This window comes from Tasmannia lanceolata, unplaced genomic scaffold (genome assembly GCF_043159265.1).
Source record: "Tasmannia lanceolata isolate RefF3 unplaced genomic scaffold, GAP_Taslan_0.1 ptg000003l, whole genome shotgun sequence".
NCBI lineage: Eukaryota > Viridiplantae > Streptophyta > Magnoliopsida > Canellales > Winteraceae > Tasmannia > Tasmannia lanceolata.
In genome coordinates this window covers 4554609-4573100 of record NW_027518680.1, presented here as the reverse complement: position 1 = coordinate 4573100, position 18492 = coordinate 4554609, and the positions used below count along the sequence as shown (strand labels likewise).

Genomic DNA, 18492 nt, shown 5'->3' with positions numbered 1-18492 from the left:
CACGAACTCTAACAGCTTAAGATTTTGGAGTAATTGGTTGTTTGAGAGTAATTGGTTGTTTGGCAGTTCCTGGCTTCAAAACCCAACAACTAATACTTGATATTATAAATCCACGAGTACAGCCAACTCAAAAAAAGAGGGGCCACATGTGAGGGAGAGTGTTGAAGTATAAATGATTAAATAACACCAACTCTAACAGCTTAAGCTAAAATACCTTATAGCTAGTAAATATACCCTTCTACTTTTGGTACTTCAGTGCGCGCACCATATGATTCCTCAAATAAGTATTTTTATAACTAAATTCTTATGAGTTAAAAATAGAAATATAGTGATCATTGTCAAGATATGATCTTAATGATCAACCTTTGGCCCCACAGAGCATACATGTGTAATCAAAACCATTGATTTCGTGGATGCCCATGAGGTGATCATCATGATACATGTCTCACTCAAATAAATGCCTTTATAACTATTTTTTTGTGGCTTAAAATATACTAATCACCATGATTAAACTTTAAACAGCACCTGGCTAAATGTTTCTTAATCAATCTGGAGTAGTTTTTTAAGCGACCAAACTTACTAAAGAAAACCAGTATATACCTCCCACGGCTCTTGTTTTGTTCTTTGTTTGAGATTTTTTCCCCTCTTTCTTTCGACTTCCCCAGGAACTGTGTTTTCTATTAGAAAAAATGCTGAAATGACTGATTGTTTGGTTCTTTCCTAACAACCCGAACCTGACCCAATTAATGTTATGGTAAAAGCTCAACCCGAGTGCCTAAAATCGACCCAAGGTGCGTATTCATGTTTGCAATTTAGGATCCCCGGATCAAGAGGATGTAGATAGAAGTTGGGCTTAGATTTCCGGCCTGTGTCCGACATGAGACATGAGTCGGCAAAACTTCATCCTAACTTGTGCATTCAAAAGCCCGGTCTGCCCTGACTTAGCCCGGTAAGAGGTAAGCAGTACCAATCGGGCTAACCCAATTCATGTCTGGTTTGGGCGTTATCTACCCTGTGCGCATTGTTCAATCAGGCAAGGCATCTTTCAAACATGTCACTGCTTTCAATCCAGCTAGATATGCGTTTCGTAGGCAGTGACAAAAGTACCCACACAAAAGTGACAAGATTCTTTTAATACCTGGACTTGGATCTTATATCCTAACCAGGTTGGTTTATATTTGCAAATAAGACAACAGGAAAGCCAGTTTAGAGCCACCAACTCAATAGATATAGAAGTATTAATTATAACCATTATTTGCCTATAAGATTGTATTCGCATGTCATTAATCTTCTATATTTTTATGGTGTTCGAACTATCTACCTACTTCCAAGAAAGGGAGGAGAGCTGAACAAAAAGAAAAGAGATGAAGAACACCCATACCATCCGGGTCATTATACAGCTAATACAACTAATAACAACTACATGGTAAATGAACAAAATGAATAGTAGTGTTCGAACTATCTACCTACTTCCAAGAAAGGGAGGAGAGCTGAACAAAAAGAAGAGATGAAGAACACCCATACCATCCGGGTCATTATACAGCTAATACAACTAATAACAACTACATGGTAAATGAACAAAATGAATAGTAGTACTAATACATGAATTCCCTCACCCCCAAAGAATGCTCACTACGACATCTTTTCCTGTAAAATCTCACATTTTTATATCTACAGTAAGAAACATTTCCTCCTTCCCTACACACACCCACAAATCCACCCCGCCGCACACACACACAAAAGAATAGCATCCAAAACATTATTTACTCAACATGAGTATGTGCATGTCTGAGGTCCAACTGTGCAAACATGGATGTGTGCTCCACAAAAACCTGCCTGGAGACTGCAACCCCCCCCCCCCTCCTTCCAAATTCAAACTTCGATCGCAACACGGGTTCGGATGGGTTTAAGTTTGAGACCCAGGCTCTCAGGAGAAAGAAGCTCAGGTGGGATGCATGAAGAGCTGTTTGACGTGCTGGAAGGACTCAAGAAATGATTAGAAGCAGGAGCAGGGGGTTGCCTGTAGAAGCCATATCCCATTAAGAAAAACTGAATAGGAATGAGCATAGCATGAGGTTGCTCCTCTGTCACTAGAGAGCCGCACGCTTGCACCTGTACTGACAAAGCTATTAGATATTATCACCCAAATGAAAACTTATTATACTTCTACTTTGAGCTTAAAAATAAAGCGTGCATGAATTTTTGTGTACCTAAAGATAAAACAGGTAAAGCTACTTTATCTGATTCTATGACATGAAGATTACTACTATATTACAGTAGGATGTAATCCACTTGATGGTTTTTTATGACAACACGTGAGTTCCCAAAGTGATAGAACAAGGAATATGGAGCGCTATGATACTAATATGAGCATCATAAGCATGCATGACTTATGGTCTATCATGACATTAAATTTACTTGGTTGGCGTACATTAAAACAATAAGCACTAGATATTACCATATAAACAATATAAACTGAAACAGGGTTAAGGAAAAATAAGATAATGGGGTGCTTTGGAGTTTGGAATAAGAGAGAGATCATGAATCTAGCCATTTCAGAATAATGAATTAGAAAATTTTGGCCATTTTACAAGAATTAATTGAGATTAAGATTTTTTCACAGGTCAGGGTATGGGGTTCGTCATTTCACAGTATTGGGGAGGCTTCTTTCAGGTAGACAAGTAGAGACTCAGAGACTCCTGAATAATAATTTCCAGTGTTTAAAATGCGGATGTGACGCAGAACACGGCCAAGAAAAATCCTTGTCGACTCAGCACGGACAAGGCCAAGAATGCGGTTGATGTGGTTGACGTGATCATAACTCGGGAGAGTCAGAGGAGTTTTTATTGACTCCGTAGGGCAAAACGCGGAATGCGGATGTGGTGCAATGCAGGAACGCGGCCACGAAACATCCTTGTCAACTCGGGCGAGTTCCTTGTCATGTCAACGAGTTTTTAAACACATCAATTTCTATTCAGCACAGGAGTGAAATTAGAAAAGGCCATCATTGAGAGAAATTTTGGGCATTTTGGTCATCCCAACATAAAACACCTGAATGATACTAAAATTTCAAGTGCCCAACAAAATCTCAAGATCATTGATAATCATTGTGCTTCAAAACTAATCAGGTTCACATTGAGAAACTGATTAAAGTGGCTTTTCAGCAAGAACGATTTCTTAATGGCTTACTGATCAATTTTCAAGAAAATGAGAAATGTGCTATTTGTCATGAACCTAGTGAGTGGCATGAATATGAGGATAGGGAACACAAGAAGGCAAACAACAAAGAAGCAAAAGCATCATGACTTCACCTCCACAAGAGCATTTTTCCTCCGGTCCATTTTGGCATTCATGTGGAGGGCCTCAGAATGGAAAGGACTGCTATCACCTACAAAAATAAGTGTTTTGCATTGCAGCTTCTTCAAGCATTCTGTGAGATCGTATCTCCTGCAAATGAATCAGAAGTTGTTGGCATCATAACTTATAAAACATAGCTACACAGTTTGCGGTTTTTTCTCAGGCTGGCAATTGAATACATGATAAAAGAAAATTAAAGAAAAATATCCTAAATAACAGAAAATTCATGTATAAATGTGTGTGCGTGTGCATCAATGACCCCAATGGCTGTTTTAAGCACCCTTCCACCGGAAAAGTAATGGGTAAGCTAGAATAGCATATCCAAGTGGATATTAAAATCACTTCAACCAGGCCTAAGAACAAAAGGAAAAGAGCATGTAATACTCATACCAGGAAAAAAAGGCTGATATTCCTTATTTAATGTGCAATCAATGGGACACTATGGGACCTCGTTTTGTCATATGTCCCTTATTGATTCCACTAATAGGAATTTAGGTTTTTAACATACCAGTCTTCATGAACAAAATAAATTAGTATAAACTTGGTGGGCGGCAAGCTGGGGACGAACACATGACAACATTACCACTAGCGGAAGACCAAATGTCAGAAATCATATTGATAAAAATTAGAAAGGAAAAGATACTTAACATTTAAATGCTAGTTTAACTTATAGTATGTAGTGCATGCAAATGAGAATTTTTTTACTTAGAATAACTAAAAGTCATCACGTGTATCAAGAATATCCAAAACTCCTGAGGTGAAGAGCCACTGGATACTGGCAATGGACTGAATATTTTTGAAGTATGCTTAGGGTTCAATTTCAAAATTGTATGAGCAAGAGGCCATCTCACTATAGGCAATGTGTAATATACATGCCATATTTTGGTTCTGTAGAAGAATGGAACATCGAGGGTTATAATCTAATGTGTGCATTACTTACTGTATGGACCGGTATTTCGAATATTCATTAATTTTTTTTTGAAAGTAAGATAAACTGGCCAGATCAGTGGTTGCAAAGGAAGGGATTGAGATTTTTTCTTTCTTCCCTCCTTGAGGCCTCTGTATTTTCTGCTTTGTGTGTTTTTGAATATTCATTAATCAATAGTATCAATGTAAGCTTAGATCTAATGTATTAGTTCTTTAAATTATTACCCCGAAGTTGATAAATAAATCGGTTCTGTCGAAGAATGGAACATTGAGGGTTATAATCTAATGTGTGCATTGCTTACTGTATGGGTATTTCAAATATTCATTAATCAACAGTCATTAATCAATAGTATCAATGTAAGTTTAGATCTAATGTATTTGTTCTTTAAATTATTACCCCGAAGTGGATCAATAAATCGGTTTTGTGTTATCCACCAAGCCACGCCTATACTAGAGTTTGTTTTGTTTCATTTGGATGGTTATAAGCCCTGCTGCCACTGTGATTTCTAAGGAAGAAAAGCTCATAAGCGTATGCTGTGTTAAGGGTGAGGGTAAGGATGCGCATGGAAGTTGATGCAGATTAGTTGCCCAATAAGAGGCATAATTTCCCATTAGGATTTATTTAATCTTATTTAGTTTCTAGGATTTTATTTCCTTGTTTTTTAGTTTTTCAGGATTTTATTTATTTCCATGGAATTTACTTCCATTGCCCAATGTATTAGAGATTTTTAGTTTTTGATGAATTAAAGATTGATTGAGATTCTCCCTCTACAGATTTCTTCTTCTACTCTAATTCTTCTCTTCTTCTTCTTAATTTCTCCCCCTACCCTACATCAAATTTGGTATCAGAGCGAACGATCCGAGTTCTCCGGCGAGCATTATTGAAAACAATACAAGGTCAGGCTATTCTTCATTGTTGAGTCAACTCGCCGGCCGAATCAGTTGCCTTCAACCTTAAATCATCCATCAAAATAAAAGCCCTAAACGCTAAAAAAACATGAAAATAAAATCCTAGAAACTAAATAACATGTAAATAAAATCCTAAAAAGTAAATAACATGGAAATAAAATTCTAATGGGCAAATATGATTATTGGGCAACTAATCTACATCAGAAGGCAATGGGAGAGGCAAGCAGTATTTCAAAAGGTGGATGTGGGTCAAAACGCGGCCGGAGCTAATCCTGTTGCCTCGACATGACGCGGCCGAGTACTTGGTTGAAGTAGTCATAATTCGGGAGTGTAGACACCCCATTTTTCCCCGCTTTAATCAACAAAGAAATTAGTGTGTCGTTGTCGGGTTCTAGTGTTTTCCGTTCCCGTGTCTGTCCCTTATGCTTTCTGTAGACACCCCATTTTGATCGGACCCAAGTTCGCTATGCTTGGGCGAAACCCCATCCAATCATTTCCGCCATGTTTCGCATTTTTCCGTTAAGTGTTGAGAGAGATTATTCATAAGAATCCGAGATTTTTACAGATTTTTACATTAAACTCATATTTAATTTGGATTTAACAATTAATTGACCAGATTGCAAAAATAACACAGAAACTACTAGAAATAGAAATCTAAATTCCATGAAATTTCTACAGTAGTAAGATATAAGTGAAAATAGCATGATGTGAGATTTCCATGAAATTAGAAAACTATTTACTATCAGTTTCGGATTTTTTAATTTTCAGACCAGATTATGAATTAACACTACAGCTCATATGAAATAAGATCCAAATCACTTGAAAATTTTACAGAAGTAAGAAATATAGAATTTAAGACTACTGTAAAAATTTGGAGAATTTTATCTGTGATTTGACGTCAGTAACAATTCTCCCAAAATCTGATAATTTTCAAAGAATGCATAAAATAATATACCAAACAAAATCCAAAAATTCTCACAAATTCATGGTAGAATGTATCATTATCATATTATTTTCCCACGAAATTTCATTTTTTTTGGAATCTGTTTAGTATATCTTTTAGTTTTCTTCGTTAAAAATCATGCAAAAATCTGAAAATATACCTAATAATTCTGAAAAATTCCGAGAACAGTGTACCTACTTGTGATGAGTTCCTCGCCGAATCCAAAAGCCGAAAAACTCGAAAATCCCGCCTATGTGCGATCGCTTCCGCTTTTCTTCCTCTTGATCTTTTTTTTTTTTCTTCTTTGCTCTCCTCACTTTGAATGGGGAGAGAGAGAGAGAGAGAGAGAGAGAGAGAGAGAGAGAGGGAGGAAGAGAGAGGGCTTTTTTCCTTTTTTTCTTCTTCTCCTCATTGAACCATTTATAGCAAAGGAATGGGAGGGTGGTGGCCACCATTGTGGACTTATCCCATGGTAGGTGGCCACCATTGTGGACATATTCCATGGTAGGTGACTCCATGCATGTTTGAATTTTGACATGTGTGTGGCTCCATGCATATTTTTTTAAAGTCCTTTTGAGTAGGTAAAAGATAACCCAAGTGGGTCCCATATGTGACTAATTTCCCAATTGTCCTCACTCAAAGTATGATCCGAACCGTTCATTTGATGGGCGACAATGTGATTTAATTTGTGCTCCACTAATCAATCCTATGGGCTAATCCAAACCATCCAATAGATTACCCACGCCCTATAGATCTTCTTCATTAGATGATCCAAACCATCCAATTTATTGATCTATAATAAAAGCAAATTGTATTCCTCAAACCTTCTTCGTAAGATGATCTCAACCGGTCCAAATGGTAGGTCGCAATGTAAATGGGTTGTGCCCCCTTAGATCATTCCTCTATGACGATCCAGACCATCCAATTGATGGGTCCCCCATATATGACTAAGTTCCCAATTGTGACTAATCATATGCCTCACTCAAAGTATGATCCGAACCGTTCATTTGATGGGCGACAATGTGATTTAATTTGTGCTCCACTAATCAATCCTATGGGCTGATCCAAACCATCCAATAGATTACCCACGCCCTATAGATCTTCTTCATTAGATGATCCAAACCATCCAATTTATTGATCTATAATAAAAGCAAATTGTATTCCTCAAACCTTCTTCGTAAGATGATCTCAACCGGTCCAAATGGTAGGTCGCAATGTAAATGGGTTGTGCCCCCTTAGATCATTCCTCTATGACGATTCAGACCATCCAATTGATGGGTCCCCTACCTAAGTAGGTTGTGTCCTCCTAAATTATTTTAATGGGCTGATCCGAGTAACTCAACTTGATGATCGCAACAGAATTCGGTTGTTAAGGTAACCTCCCTGAAATCCTGATTGTTCCCTTGATGGGCATTTTTATGCACTGGATCGACATAGGCTCGAAACTCATTTTTTTATCAAAACAATGTGGGCCCCCTGGTTGATTCGAATTATGTTCAATGCGGGCCCACCAAACGGGTCCAATAAGTTACATGGTTCAATCCTTTTCATCTAATGAAGAAGATCTATAGGGCGTGGGTAATCTATTGGATGGTTTGGATCAGCCCATAGGATTGATTAGTGGAGCACAAATTAAATCACATTGTCGCCCATCAAATGAACGGTTCGGATCATACTTTGAGTGAGGCATATGATTAGTCACAATTGGGAACTTAGTCACATATGGGACCCACTTGGGTTATCTTTTACCTACTCAAAAGGACTTTAAAAAAATATGCATGGAGCCACACACATGTCAAAATTCAAACATGCATGGAGCCACCTACCATGGAATATGTCCACAATGGTGGCCACCTACCATGGGATAAGTCCACAATGGTGGCCACCACCCTCCCATTCCTTTGCTATAAATGGTTCAATGAGGAGAAGAAGAAAAAAAGGAAAAAGGCCTCTCTCTGCCTCCCTCTCTCTCTCTCTCTCTCTCTCTCTCTCTCTCTCTCTCTCTCTCCCCATTCAAAGTGAGGAGAGCAAAGAAGAAGAAAAAAAAAGATCAAGAGGAAGAAAAGCGGAAACGATCGCACATAGGCGGGATTTTCGAGTTTTTCGGCTTTTGGATTCGGCGAGGAACTCATCACAAGTAGGTACACTGTTCTCGGAATTTTTCAGAATTATTAGGTATATTTTCGGATTTTTGCATGATTTTTAACGAAGAAAACTAAAAGATATACTAAACAGATTCCAAAAAAAATGAAATTTCGTGGGAAAATAATATGATAATGATACATTCTACCATGAATTTGTGAGAATTTTTGGATTTTGTTTGGCATATTATTTTATGCATTCTTTGAAAATTATCAGATTTTGGGAGAATTGTTACTGACGTCAAATCACAGATAAAATTCTCCAAATTTTTACAGTAGTCTTAAATTCTATATTTCTTACTTCTGTAAAATTTTCAAGTGATTTGGATCTTATTTCATATGAGCTGTAGTGTTAATTCATAATCTGGTCTGAAAATTAAAAAATCTGAAACTGATAGTAAATAGTTTTCTAATTTCATGGAAATCTCACATCATGCTATTTTCACTTATATCTTACTACTGTAGAAATTTCATGGAATTTAGATTTCTATTTCTAGTAGTTTCTGTGTTATTTTTACAATCTGGTCAATTAATTGTTAAATCCAAATTAAATATGAGTTTAATGTAAAAATCTGTAAAAATCTTCCAGTAAGCTACATTTCATCATATCTTGCTTCTGTAGAAGTTTCAACTCATTTCGAATTTGTTTGCAACAGTTTCACTTGTAAAATCACTCATATGCTTAAAATTGATAAAATCCATTGAAAATTCGAAATTAATTAAAAAATCATTGTGAAAATTTCCAAAGAACCTTAAATTCTGTCACATGTTCACTCCTTAATCCATTGAAACATAAATTTTAGGATCTTTAGATTTTCCTGGAAAAATGGCCAGTGCATCCATAATCGTATCCCAATTGCAACCGATCTTTGACAATTTAGATATTTAAGCTATAGCATGTTGTTGGCTCCGAGGTTACTGTCCACGGAAATCCTGAGATTTGCCAGGCAATAAGATGCTATAACCTAAGTACTAAATTGTACAAGGAAAGAGAGCACGATTCCCTCCCTTGGATGCCATTCTGGGCCGAAATTGGCGAACCCTAGAACCGTTGGTATTCCTTAAATGTCCAAAAACTGAAAATCCTCAAAATCTGAAATTCATTAACTCCAAGAACTGAAATCGATTCATCTCGTGTCTCTCGGAACCGTTGGATTACGGTTTCCGTCATAAGAACCATTAGAGTCCAATTTAAGAACATTGGTGTCATGTCGTGTCCTATGTTTTAAGGAGTCTTAGGTTTAGGGAGTCCTAGAGTCAGGAGTCCAGCCTCATCACGGACGCTTGCTATGTATAGCAACCGTGCCATAGGTCTAGTTACACTAGTCACCCACTCTTTCCCTAGGACAAGCCTAGTAAACTAGGATGTAGGCTAACCTGCATTAGTCTAAGGGACAACTTGCATTTAGATAAGAATCATATAACATCTTAGATGAAATCCTAGGATAATAAAATCCTCAACTTGAATTAAATAACTTCTCTTAAAACTGTTGAAACAGTCAATCCAGTCTAGATCGGTGTCCTAGTTGAGTTAGGCATAAGTAGCTTAGCTTAGGTGCACCGAACTACGTCGACTCTGATCCCAGTGAGGCTTGGGTACGTAGGCAGCTTGGATGTCTGATGGCATACCATCCGCGAGTCGGCACCACAACAAATTGTGGTGTTTTGTATATTAATTTTCTTGTAAATGCTTAATCAAATCATTTAGGGCTTTCCATGAAATTAGAATTCTAGGAGAACTTTCAGTTAGATTGAATCAAGACAAATTAATAAATCAAGATACACATTTAGGATTCACATTGAAATTAGATCATAGGATGCATGTCACTTAGTTCGCACATTAACATAGAGTTGAATGAGCCATTTAAAATAAATTTAAAAGAGTTAGCTTTTGGAATCGAAGACCGATTATCGGGCAGGAATGGTGCATGTGGCGGATAACTCCCCATACCTTCCATTCTTGTAACCAGGTAGCGAGTCTAGATTTCTGGTTAATTTCGGGTCCTAGATCCCACATCTAGGTGGCGACTCTGTCAGTCTCTTTCGTGTGGAATTCGGATTGCCTTAGTGATCCCAAGTTCACATGAAAGACGAATTCAAATCAATAATTAAATGCACACGCCAATCGCGTGGGTACGGGAGACCAAGAGAGAGAGCGCGGCGGCTCGCGCCCCACCCCTCTCGCGGGATCGGGTACCACAGGGAGTCAAAGCCGTTAGATAGTTAATTAATCCCACCTTCCACTACAACATTCTACTGTGAAAGATGGCTGAATCAGACCATAGTTGCCGGAGTGGGAAGCAATGCGTGAAGCAGAAGCGGGAAATGAGGGGTTTATTAAAGAGAAAATCTGTGAAGAGAAAAGCTCTAAAGAATGTAATTAAGAAACATATTGGAAGCGTTATTGAAAGTCAACATAAAGCATGTCATAAGCCTCATTGGAAGCGAACAAGAAGTGTATAATAGAAAGAATAGGGTAATAGTAAGTCAGAAAGCAAAGGCTATTGTGGGTAAGGATTACAAATAGTAAGGAAGACTTCACGACAAATTAGAATTACCACATTAAGGGATTAATGGTTTAACATGTTTTATTCATGTAGATTTTACATTAAGTTTTGGGAAAAAGACCCACGTAAGTTTCATTTGAAACTTAAGAAACTTAAGATGAGTTAAAGTTTTAAATGCACTTTTTTTTAAAATATGTTCCTTTGACATTATCAAAAGGAGAAATACTCTTTCATGAAAAAATAATCACCTAAATAATAAGTGCACACTTCAATAAGAGGAAACACGAAGGAAGCACTCCTGAATTTGCGAAGCGAGAAAAACTTAGCCTTTGAAGGCTCAAGTTTTAAACACTTTTTTTTAAATATGTTCATTTGACGTTATCAAAAGGAGAAATACTCTTTCATGAAAAATAATCACCTAAATAATAAGTGCACACTTCAATAAGAGGAAACACGGAGGAAGCACTCCTATATTTGGGAAGCGAGAAAAACTTAGCCTTTGAAGGCTCAAGTTTTAAATGCACTTTTTAAAAAAAATATGCTCCTTTGACGTTATCAAAAGGAGAAATACTCTTTCATGAAAAAAATAATCACCTAAATAATAAGTGCACACTTCAATAAAAGGAAACACGGAGGAAGAACTCCTATATTTGGGAAGCGGGAAAAACTTAGCCTTTGAAGGCTCAATTTGGTTGTGGGTATTTGCCTCGTAGAGTAGTGGTAGAGAGTGTCATTACACTAGTCTCTCCCGCCTCCCCATCAATTTGAGGGTTGATAATTACCGATAGAGGAGAGAAGAGGGAGGGAGAGAGAGGGACGAGAGAGAGAGAGAGAGAGAGAGCATCATTCCCAAGAAATCCAAGGAAAAAACCACCATTTTGTGGTTTGGGGGTTGGATTTCTGTGGGAGGAGACAATGGTGACACATCAGCAAACAATGATTAACTAGGAGACATCCCCGGTAGTATCCAGGAATTTCAATGCTCTATTTGGCAACCAAACAAGAGGTTTTCTGACGTGGCACCCAAATGCCAAGCAAAACCCCTAAGTCATCCCGGCTTTTGTGCAACCAAACAGACACGAAGCGAGTTTATGAGAAAGCTTGATTCCTTTCAAACTAGGAAGTTTCAAATAACTATGAGTCATGTAACAATCTTCGAGTCCATCATCCCCTGCACTAAACAAATCCCACCTCCAAACCCTTCACCGCCAAAGTAATCAAGCTTTCCAACCTAGCAGCCTTTTTCTAGTCAGTGGTTTATTTTCCCTTAAACAATAGCAAAAAATTTCAAAAGAAACATAAAAAACATACAGAGAAGGGGTAGAGAAATGGCCCAACCATAAAGCTGCTCTTTTTACACCATCTTGAGGTAACAAATAGGAAATGTTGTAGAATGTCTCAACACATGTAATCTCCAAGGACCCATGGTCAACTGTATTTGGTCAAAGCGTCATTCTCAGAATTGTCCCTAACCATCATCCAATGCTTAGTGATCAGCCCCCCTCTACAAATATCCCAAATCTCGCTTAAACAATGGGCTAATCTCCAAGGACCGACACTGTATTTGGTCAAAGCGTCATTCTCATAATTGTCCCTAACCAACATCCAACGCTTAGTGATCTGAGAAAAAATCACTAGAACCACATGTTACCCTCACCTCTACGAAAAACAGTCTGTACCATACTAAGAAACAAGTGGTGTTCAGAGTCAGACCACATTATACCAGTTCCTCTAGGGAAAACAACTATTTGTCAATGCCCACTCATTAGATGTTTAAATCGTGAGAGTTTCAATGTTGAAACCACATCCTTGAAGCCCATTTTTTTTAATAGTAAAAGCCTTATATCCCTCCCTCGCCAATACCCGAGAATCTTTAAACCTTTGTCAACCCCTCCCCCTGAAAGGCCTTTCATAATTAAACATTGGGGCCAAGAAAGTATTTGCTAACAATCAATCGATTTAACCTAGGCTCTAACAAAAGATAGATTCCTGATACAGATTGTGGAATCAATCCAATGAGTTTCCTGAATTTTGAAATGATTGTGGGGAAATGATAAAATGCCAAGCACTCAGATGGAATATCATTAACGCATACCCATTTGAAAACCAAGATTTCAAGAGATTCATCCTCGTAGTCCTGCCTCAGAGACAATATCCTTTTCCAGCATCTCCAAGGACAATGCTTTCTACAACCATCACGCATCTTCTCCGTTGTGAATGTGAACAAAAGCCAACCGTTACGCATTCTCATGAATCGAAATGGATTCCTTCCATCTGCTTCAGTCATTTAGAGACATTTAAGATCAGATTGATTACAAAATCATGTTTACAAATCCAATTGGTCTTCACTCTTTCTATGCTACCCCCGTGCGCCGGTCAATGGGTTTCATTTCCCATTCAAACTTGCCATTATATGGTAATGAAGCTATGAAATGAGTAGTACCAAACACTACATTTGACCATTTCTAACACTCTTCCTATACTACTTGTGTGCCGGTCAAAGGGCTTCGTTTCCCATACAAACTTGCCATTATATATGGTAATGAAGCTACGAAGTGAGTAGTACCAAACATCTACATTTGACCATTTCTAACGCACAGCAACAGACACAGGGAAGCAAAGCTTCTATGAGCTTCGCTTCTTTCTGGCGACACATCTTTGTCTAATGAGGATCTCCATCAAAGAAGGTCCAGGTCCTCCCTCAAATTTCATATTCACCGCAGTTCATTTTGTGGTTCCATATACCATCTATAGAGTAAATCCATCATTCGCCAGCACAACACCACCAAAGATTAGTCAAGATGAAGTACAGTCAGCAGAATATCTCACAAACAAAAAACAGAGGCAGTGAAGTTTTAGAATTATTCCCAATTTGCAGAGCATGTAAAGAGCATGCTTAAAGCTCAAGGCACACAGATCGCTTACTGCTCACAAGCGATAAAAAACTGAGCTGCAATACAGAAGATTGCATATCCCAATAATATAAGATCCAAGTTGATTGTCACGTTTGTCAGAAAAATTCAAGACTAATTGACAACTATTGGCAACGAAGAAAAACTACCTAATCTTGTCATCCCACTTGGAAGAAACAAGTTTAGAGGTTGATTCAAATCCTTCTTGAGGGGGAGTGTCACTGTAAAACATTCGAGTCTCAATTATTCATAAACTAGCTAGGAGGTTGACTTAAAATACTGCTTGAAGGTTAAAGTAAAATTTTTGAGTGGTGTGCCATAATGATATGCTTTATTAGTCAAGGGTGTTGGTCTATAAGTGGGAGATTTCTACCATTTGATGATTTTTTTTTCTTGATAAATTCTTGTAATGTGTCTCAAAAGATCAACCTGATCTTCTCAAATTATGTCCCTGCTAAGGTTCACAGTTTGCTTCTTTTAGACTCTCAAGCAAATATTAAAATCATATTAATAAAAACCAATGCTTAAGATTGAGGCATGCACATCAAGCACGGATGAGCAAACTACTTGCTTGTACTTTGTTAGCAAGGTTGGTTACTAATTGTTCCCTAGTTATAGGTGATTGACTTAACAGCACTGAAAGAAAACGGCATACCTTGTAGCAAATATTAAGACGAGAAAATAAAAAATGGTCTCAGGGAGTGAAGGTTCTTCCATTGGAGCTAAAAGAACAAAATGACTTACTGATTCATAGCTTGCAGAAAACGCATAATGTTCGAACTCTGTCTTTCATCCAGCAACTATAGACATATGACAAGAAGGGATCAGAACCCGATACAGGTTGAAGAAAATTTTGTGGTAACAAAGATTTCATATAATTAAATAATAAATATGAATAGTTTCATACAAAAGCAGATGATGAGCTTGAGAACCCTTACCCTTCGGCACGCTTGCACAATGTCTGATTCCGCACCTTGAAGACCACAACGGACTTCCTGAGAAAAAGTTAGTAAAATTACATAACATTAAATAAGCCTCCACATTGGCAAAAGCCACAAAACAATCCACAATAGACGGGCATATAAAATACCTTGCTAAAATACCGTTGGAGAAGACACTCCTTTATTACACCACACATACCGTAGAAGTAGAGCAAGTTTAACAGAACCTGAAAAGTTTACTTAAAACTTATAAAAAATATCAAATATCACCGCAATATATCAAACTAACGATATCATTTTCTCTGGAAATTTACAAAATGACTTGTGCAGTTCAAAACCTTATTGTAGAACCACTCGGTCCATGAAGGAGCTTTGCAAAGAGGGGAAACAAGTATTAACCCAAGAACACGCTCTCTGTATTTTGTCTGCATCACGAAGCAAGAGAACATGTGAAACTGATAAACTGAAATTATAGATTAACCAAAAGTCAAGTTAAATTTGGAATCTTAGGAATCTGTGGAGTGGGATCTAAACGTACAGCGAAGAGTGTAAGGATGTAAGCACCAGCAGTGACACCCAAGCACATAACCTCTTTCAGCCTGATTGAAGAATCATCCATAAACAAGCACAGATTTTAATTAATAAAGAGGATGTTGTTTCAGATGAATAAAAAACATCGTAATGGGAGTGCACCCTCTTTATTTTTTACAAGGAAAATTAGAGATCCATTAAAAGGAAAGAACTATGAAAGTTGAAATAACGTAAAAGATGGAATAAGTTTCCAATGAAAACTAAATGGGATATGGAGACAATTTTCAAAAATAGAAGATTGGGTTGGGGATGTGAAAACTAAATGGGATCTAGACTTGAAATAAATAATTGGGTTGGGGACAATTTTCAAAAATAAAAGATAACAGTGTCCATCTAAATCAATGTTTGAGACACTTCCCCGCATGGCTTTAATGACTATCTACAAGCTGGAAAAATCAAATATAAACTGTATCTCACATACTAGAAGATTAGAAACTAGTTCAGGGCTTCAGTTTTTCTAATAGAACAAATATTAAAAAATAGCAGATTCAAACATTATACAAACGAAGACACTGGATTAAATAGGCATAATAAAATTTCTTAACTAAGTAGAAGTATGAACAGTACTTAAATAGTTAATAACCAGCACAGCAACATCATTTCCCTTCTCAATAAATCGAAACGTCCCAAACCATAAGTCTCGATTCCATTTGCATAAATTTGATCATGCAAACCTCCAGTAAGCAATCTAGAGCTACAGCCCAACTTAACAATGACGATAAGCATTGACACATTAATAGCAATATTGTAGGAGAATATTGAGTTTCAGTTATCTACAAATGAAGAAGTCAATTGTTACGTGCCTAAATGGCCGTAACACAAATAAAGAAAGAAAAAGAGAGAAAAAGATGGTAAAAAGGTTTATTCGAGGCAACCGGACCTCCTAACGGCTCAATTCGAGAGGAGCCATGACTCTCCTAAAAACAAAGTCTCCTTTGCTGTGACATTCTGCTCTTCTCCCTTTTCATTGAAATACAATAACTTAATTACAAGCCCAAAGAGAGTGCCACATCATCACACATAACAAAAACTAACACCCACAACCCTAACGTAAATAACTATTGATAGCTACTTTGTAACTACAAAGTAAACACCATAACAGGTATATATCATTCCTTTCCCCTTACAAATGACCTTGTCCTCAAGGTCGAATTATTGGAGAAAAAACTTTATTCTACCGGGGTCCCAAATTTTAACGGTCGCGATCATTCGAAGTCAACCTTCAAAATCCATTGTGATCAAAATTGGAAAGAAATACGGTTGTTAGTAAACACACATCGAAACGATGGAAAGATCGTATGGGTCGGCAAAATCAAGATGATCTTGACAAGGTGTTCAACTAAATTATCTTCATCGGTGTCAATTCTTGTAATTTTCTCCACCACAAGATTCAACTTTCCTTCGTCTTTGTGAAATTCCTCGATCGCTGCGCTGATTTCGTTCAAGGCTTCCATAAATCCTTGTTGGCCTTCCATAAATTCCAAAACGAGTGCTTTGATCTTTCAAAAATCGCCATGTATGGAATCCAAAATCTCCCAAGTTGTAGCAATGACGCAGGATCAAAGGCTCTCATACCACTTGTTACATGCCTAATTAGTTGTAACACAAATAAAGAAAGAAAAAGAAGGGAAAGAGGCTGATTCGAGGCAACCGGACCTCCTAACGGCTCAATTCGAGAGGAGCCACGACTCTCCTAAAAAAATAGTCTCCTATGCTGTAAAATTCCGTTCCTCTCCCTTTTCATTTAAATACAATAACTTGAATACAAGCACAAAGAGAGTGCCACATCATCAACACATTTACCCACTAACATAAAAACTAACACCCACAGCCCCAACCTAAATAACTATCTGACAACTACTTCGTAACTACAAAATAAACACCATAGCAGGTATATATCATCAGTATATGAATCGGCGATCGCATCGCATAAGCTTTACAACCCAATTCTCAATTTTTCATCAGCTTACTTTTTTCATTTTTTTTCTGAACAATGTTGATCAGTTTCTCTTTAAAAGACCACAGATACAAAAATAGCATAGAAACAAGTAAAATGACAAGCATTTACACACCCAAAGAAGTCAAGAACTTCGGCAACCTGGTCTGCAAGGTCATCCACACTAGCCAAGGGAAAGTCAGAAGAAATGACAGCAGCACCCAACTGCAACAACTCTTAAACAAAGGGAGTTTAACACACTAAAATCATTAGAAGATATGAAAGAAACTTAATATGCATCAGAGAGAATAAGCGCCAATACCGACCTCGTGTCCAGGAGCATCAATGTGGTAAATGCAGAAGTTATGGAGCAGCAAAGAAGCAGCATCAGAACAGAAGAAAAGGCCTTGAAAGCAAGACATATCTGCAAAAAACCATTCAAGGAAAAAAAAATACCCAGATGGGAAAAACTGAAATTATCTTAACACTAAATATGCAAAATAAAATAGCACAATGAGCCCAGAAATTTGGAAAACAAAACAATGATGATGAACAAAGAAAAGGGTTTAATGGTTTCTAAAAATGGAAACAAATCCAAGAAGAAAAAAAGAAAAGAGGAGGGAATGGGAATACAATTAAGAGCAATATCTGGGTATGTGATTAAAGCTGGCTTTTCTTGGTCTCCACAAACAAAAACTGAGATAGGGCCTTTGCTCGTTTCAACAAGGCATTCCTGCAAATTTGTGAAAAGACTCGATTAAAAAGAAACATGGAATAAGAACCCAAAATCCAAAACTCAAAAACCAAAAGAGAAAGGAAAAAACAGAACCAGAAAAACTTGATCTGCATTGAAGAATAGATTGAGTTTTTTTGGTGTTTTGTTGTTACCTTTCCTCCTAATGGTATCATCTCGATATCCACAGAAACTGAGTCGCTCGAATCGCCCATGACTCAGTTCTTTCACCCAAAATAAAGAAATTAAACAAAAAAAAAACAAAGAATAATGATAAGGATAAGGACACTCCTCCTTCTGTTCTTCTTCTTCTTCTTCACAGTTCTCTCTCTTTCTCACTCTCGATATCTCTGGTTTGTGATTATTGAATTACCAACATATCCTCCGATTGAGACGAAATTACGGCAATCAAACCTTTATTTTTAGTAATATTACGATTTTGTCCCTTTTCTTTTGATCTATTTTTTGGTAAAGTTACCGTTGAGCCGGATCCAACGGTCGTGTACTATTTTCTTTAACTTTACTGCTGCTCGGACTTTGTGGGCCCCAGTCCACATGATATGTACGAGATCATGTCTAATTGATAAAGATTATT

The 18492-nt window shown here is 37.4% G+C and overlaps 1 protein-coding gene across 1 annotated transcript; it reads right to left on the bottom strand.

The window, feature by feature from the left end:
• Nucleotides 1–1365: 1365 nt before the first annotated feature.
• On the bottom strand, nucleotides 1366–18287 carry LOC143860347 (protein NDL2-like). Its single transcript, XM_077370937.1, has 11 exons — nucleotides 18053–18287; nucleotides 17798–17897; nucleotides 17491–17588; nucleotides 17301–17389; nucleotides 15176–15236; nucleotides 14976–15062; nucleotides 14787–14864; nucleotides 14635–14691; nucleotides 14441–14496; nucleotides 3312–3447; nucleotides 1366–2112 (listed from the first exon to the last, which is right to left on the bottom strand). Exons 1-11 carry the CDS (start codon nucleotides 18110–18112, stop codon nucleotides 1873–1875), a joined length of 1062 nt encoding a protein of 353 aa, XP_077227052.1. The 5' UTR covers nucleotides 18113–18287; the 3' UTR covers nucleotides 1366–1872.
• Between the last annotated feature and the right edge of the window lie 205 nt (nucleotides 18288–18492).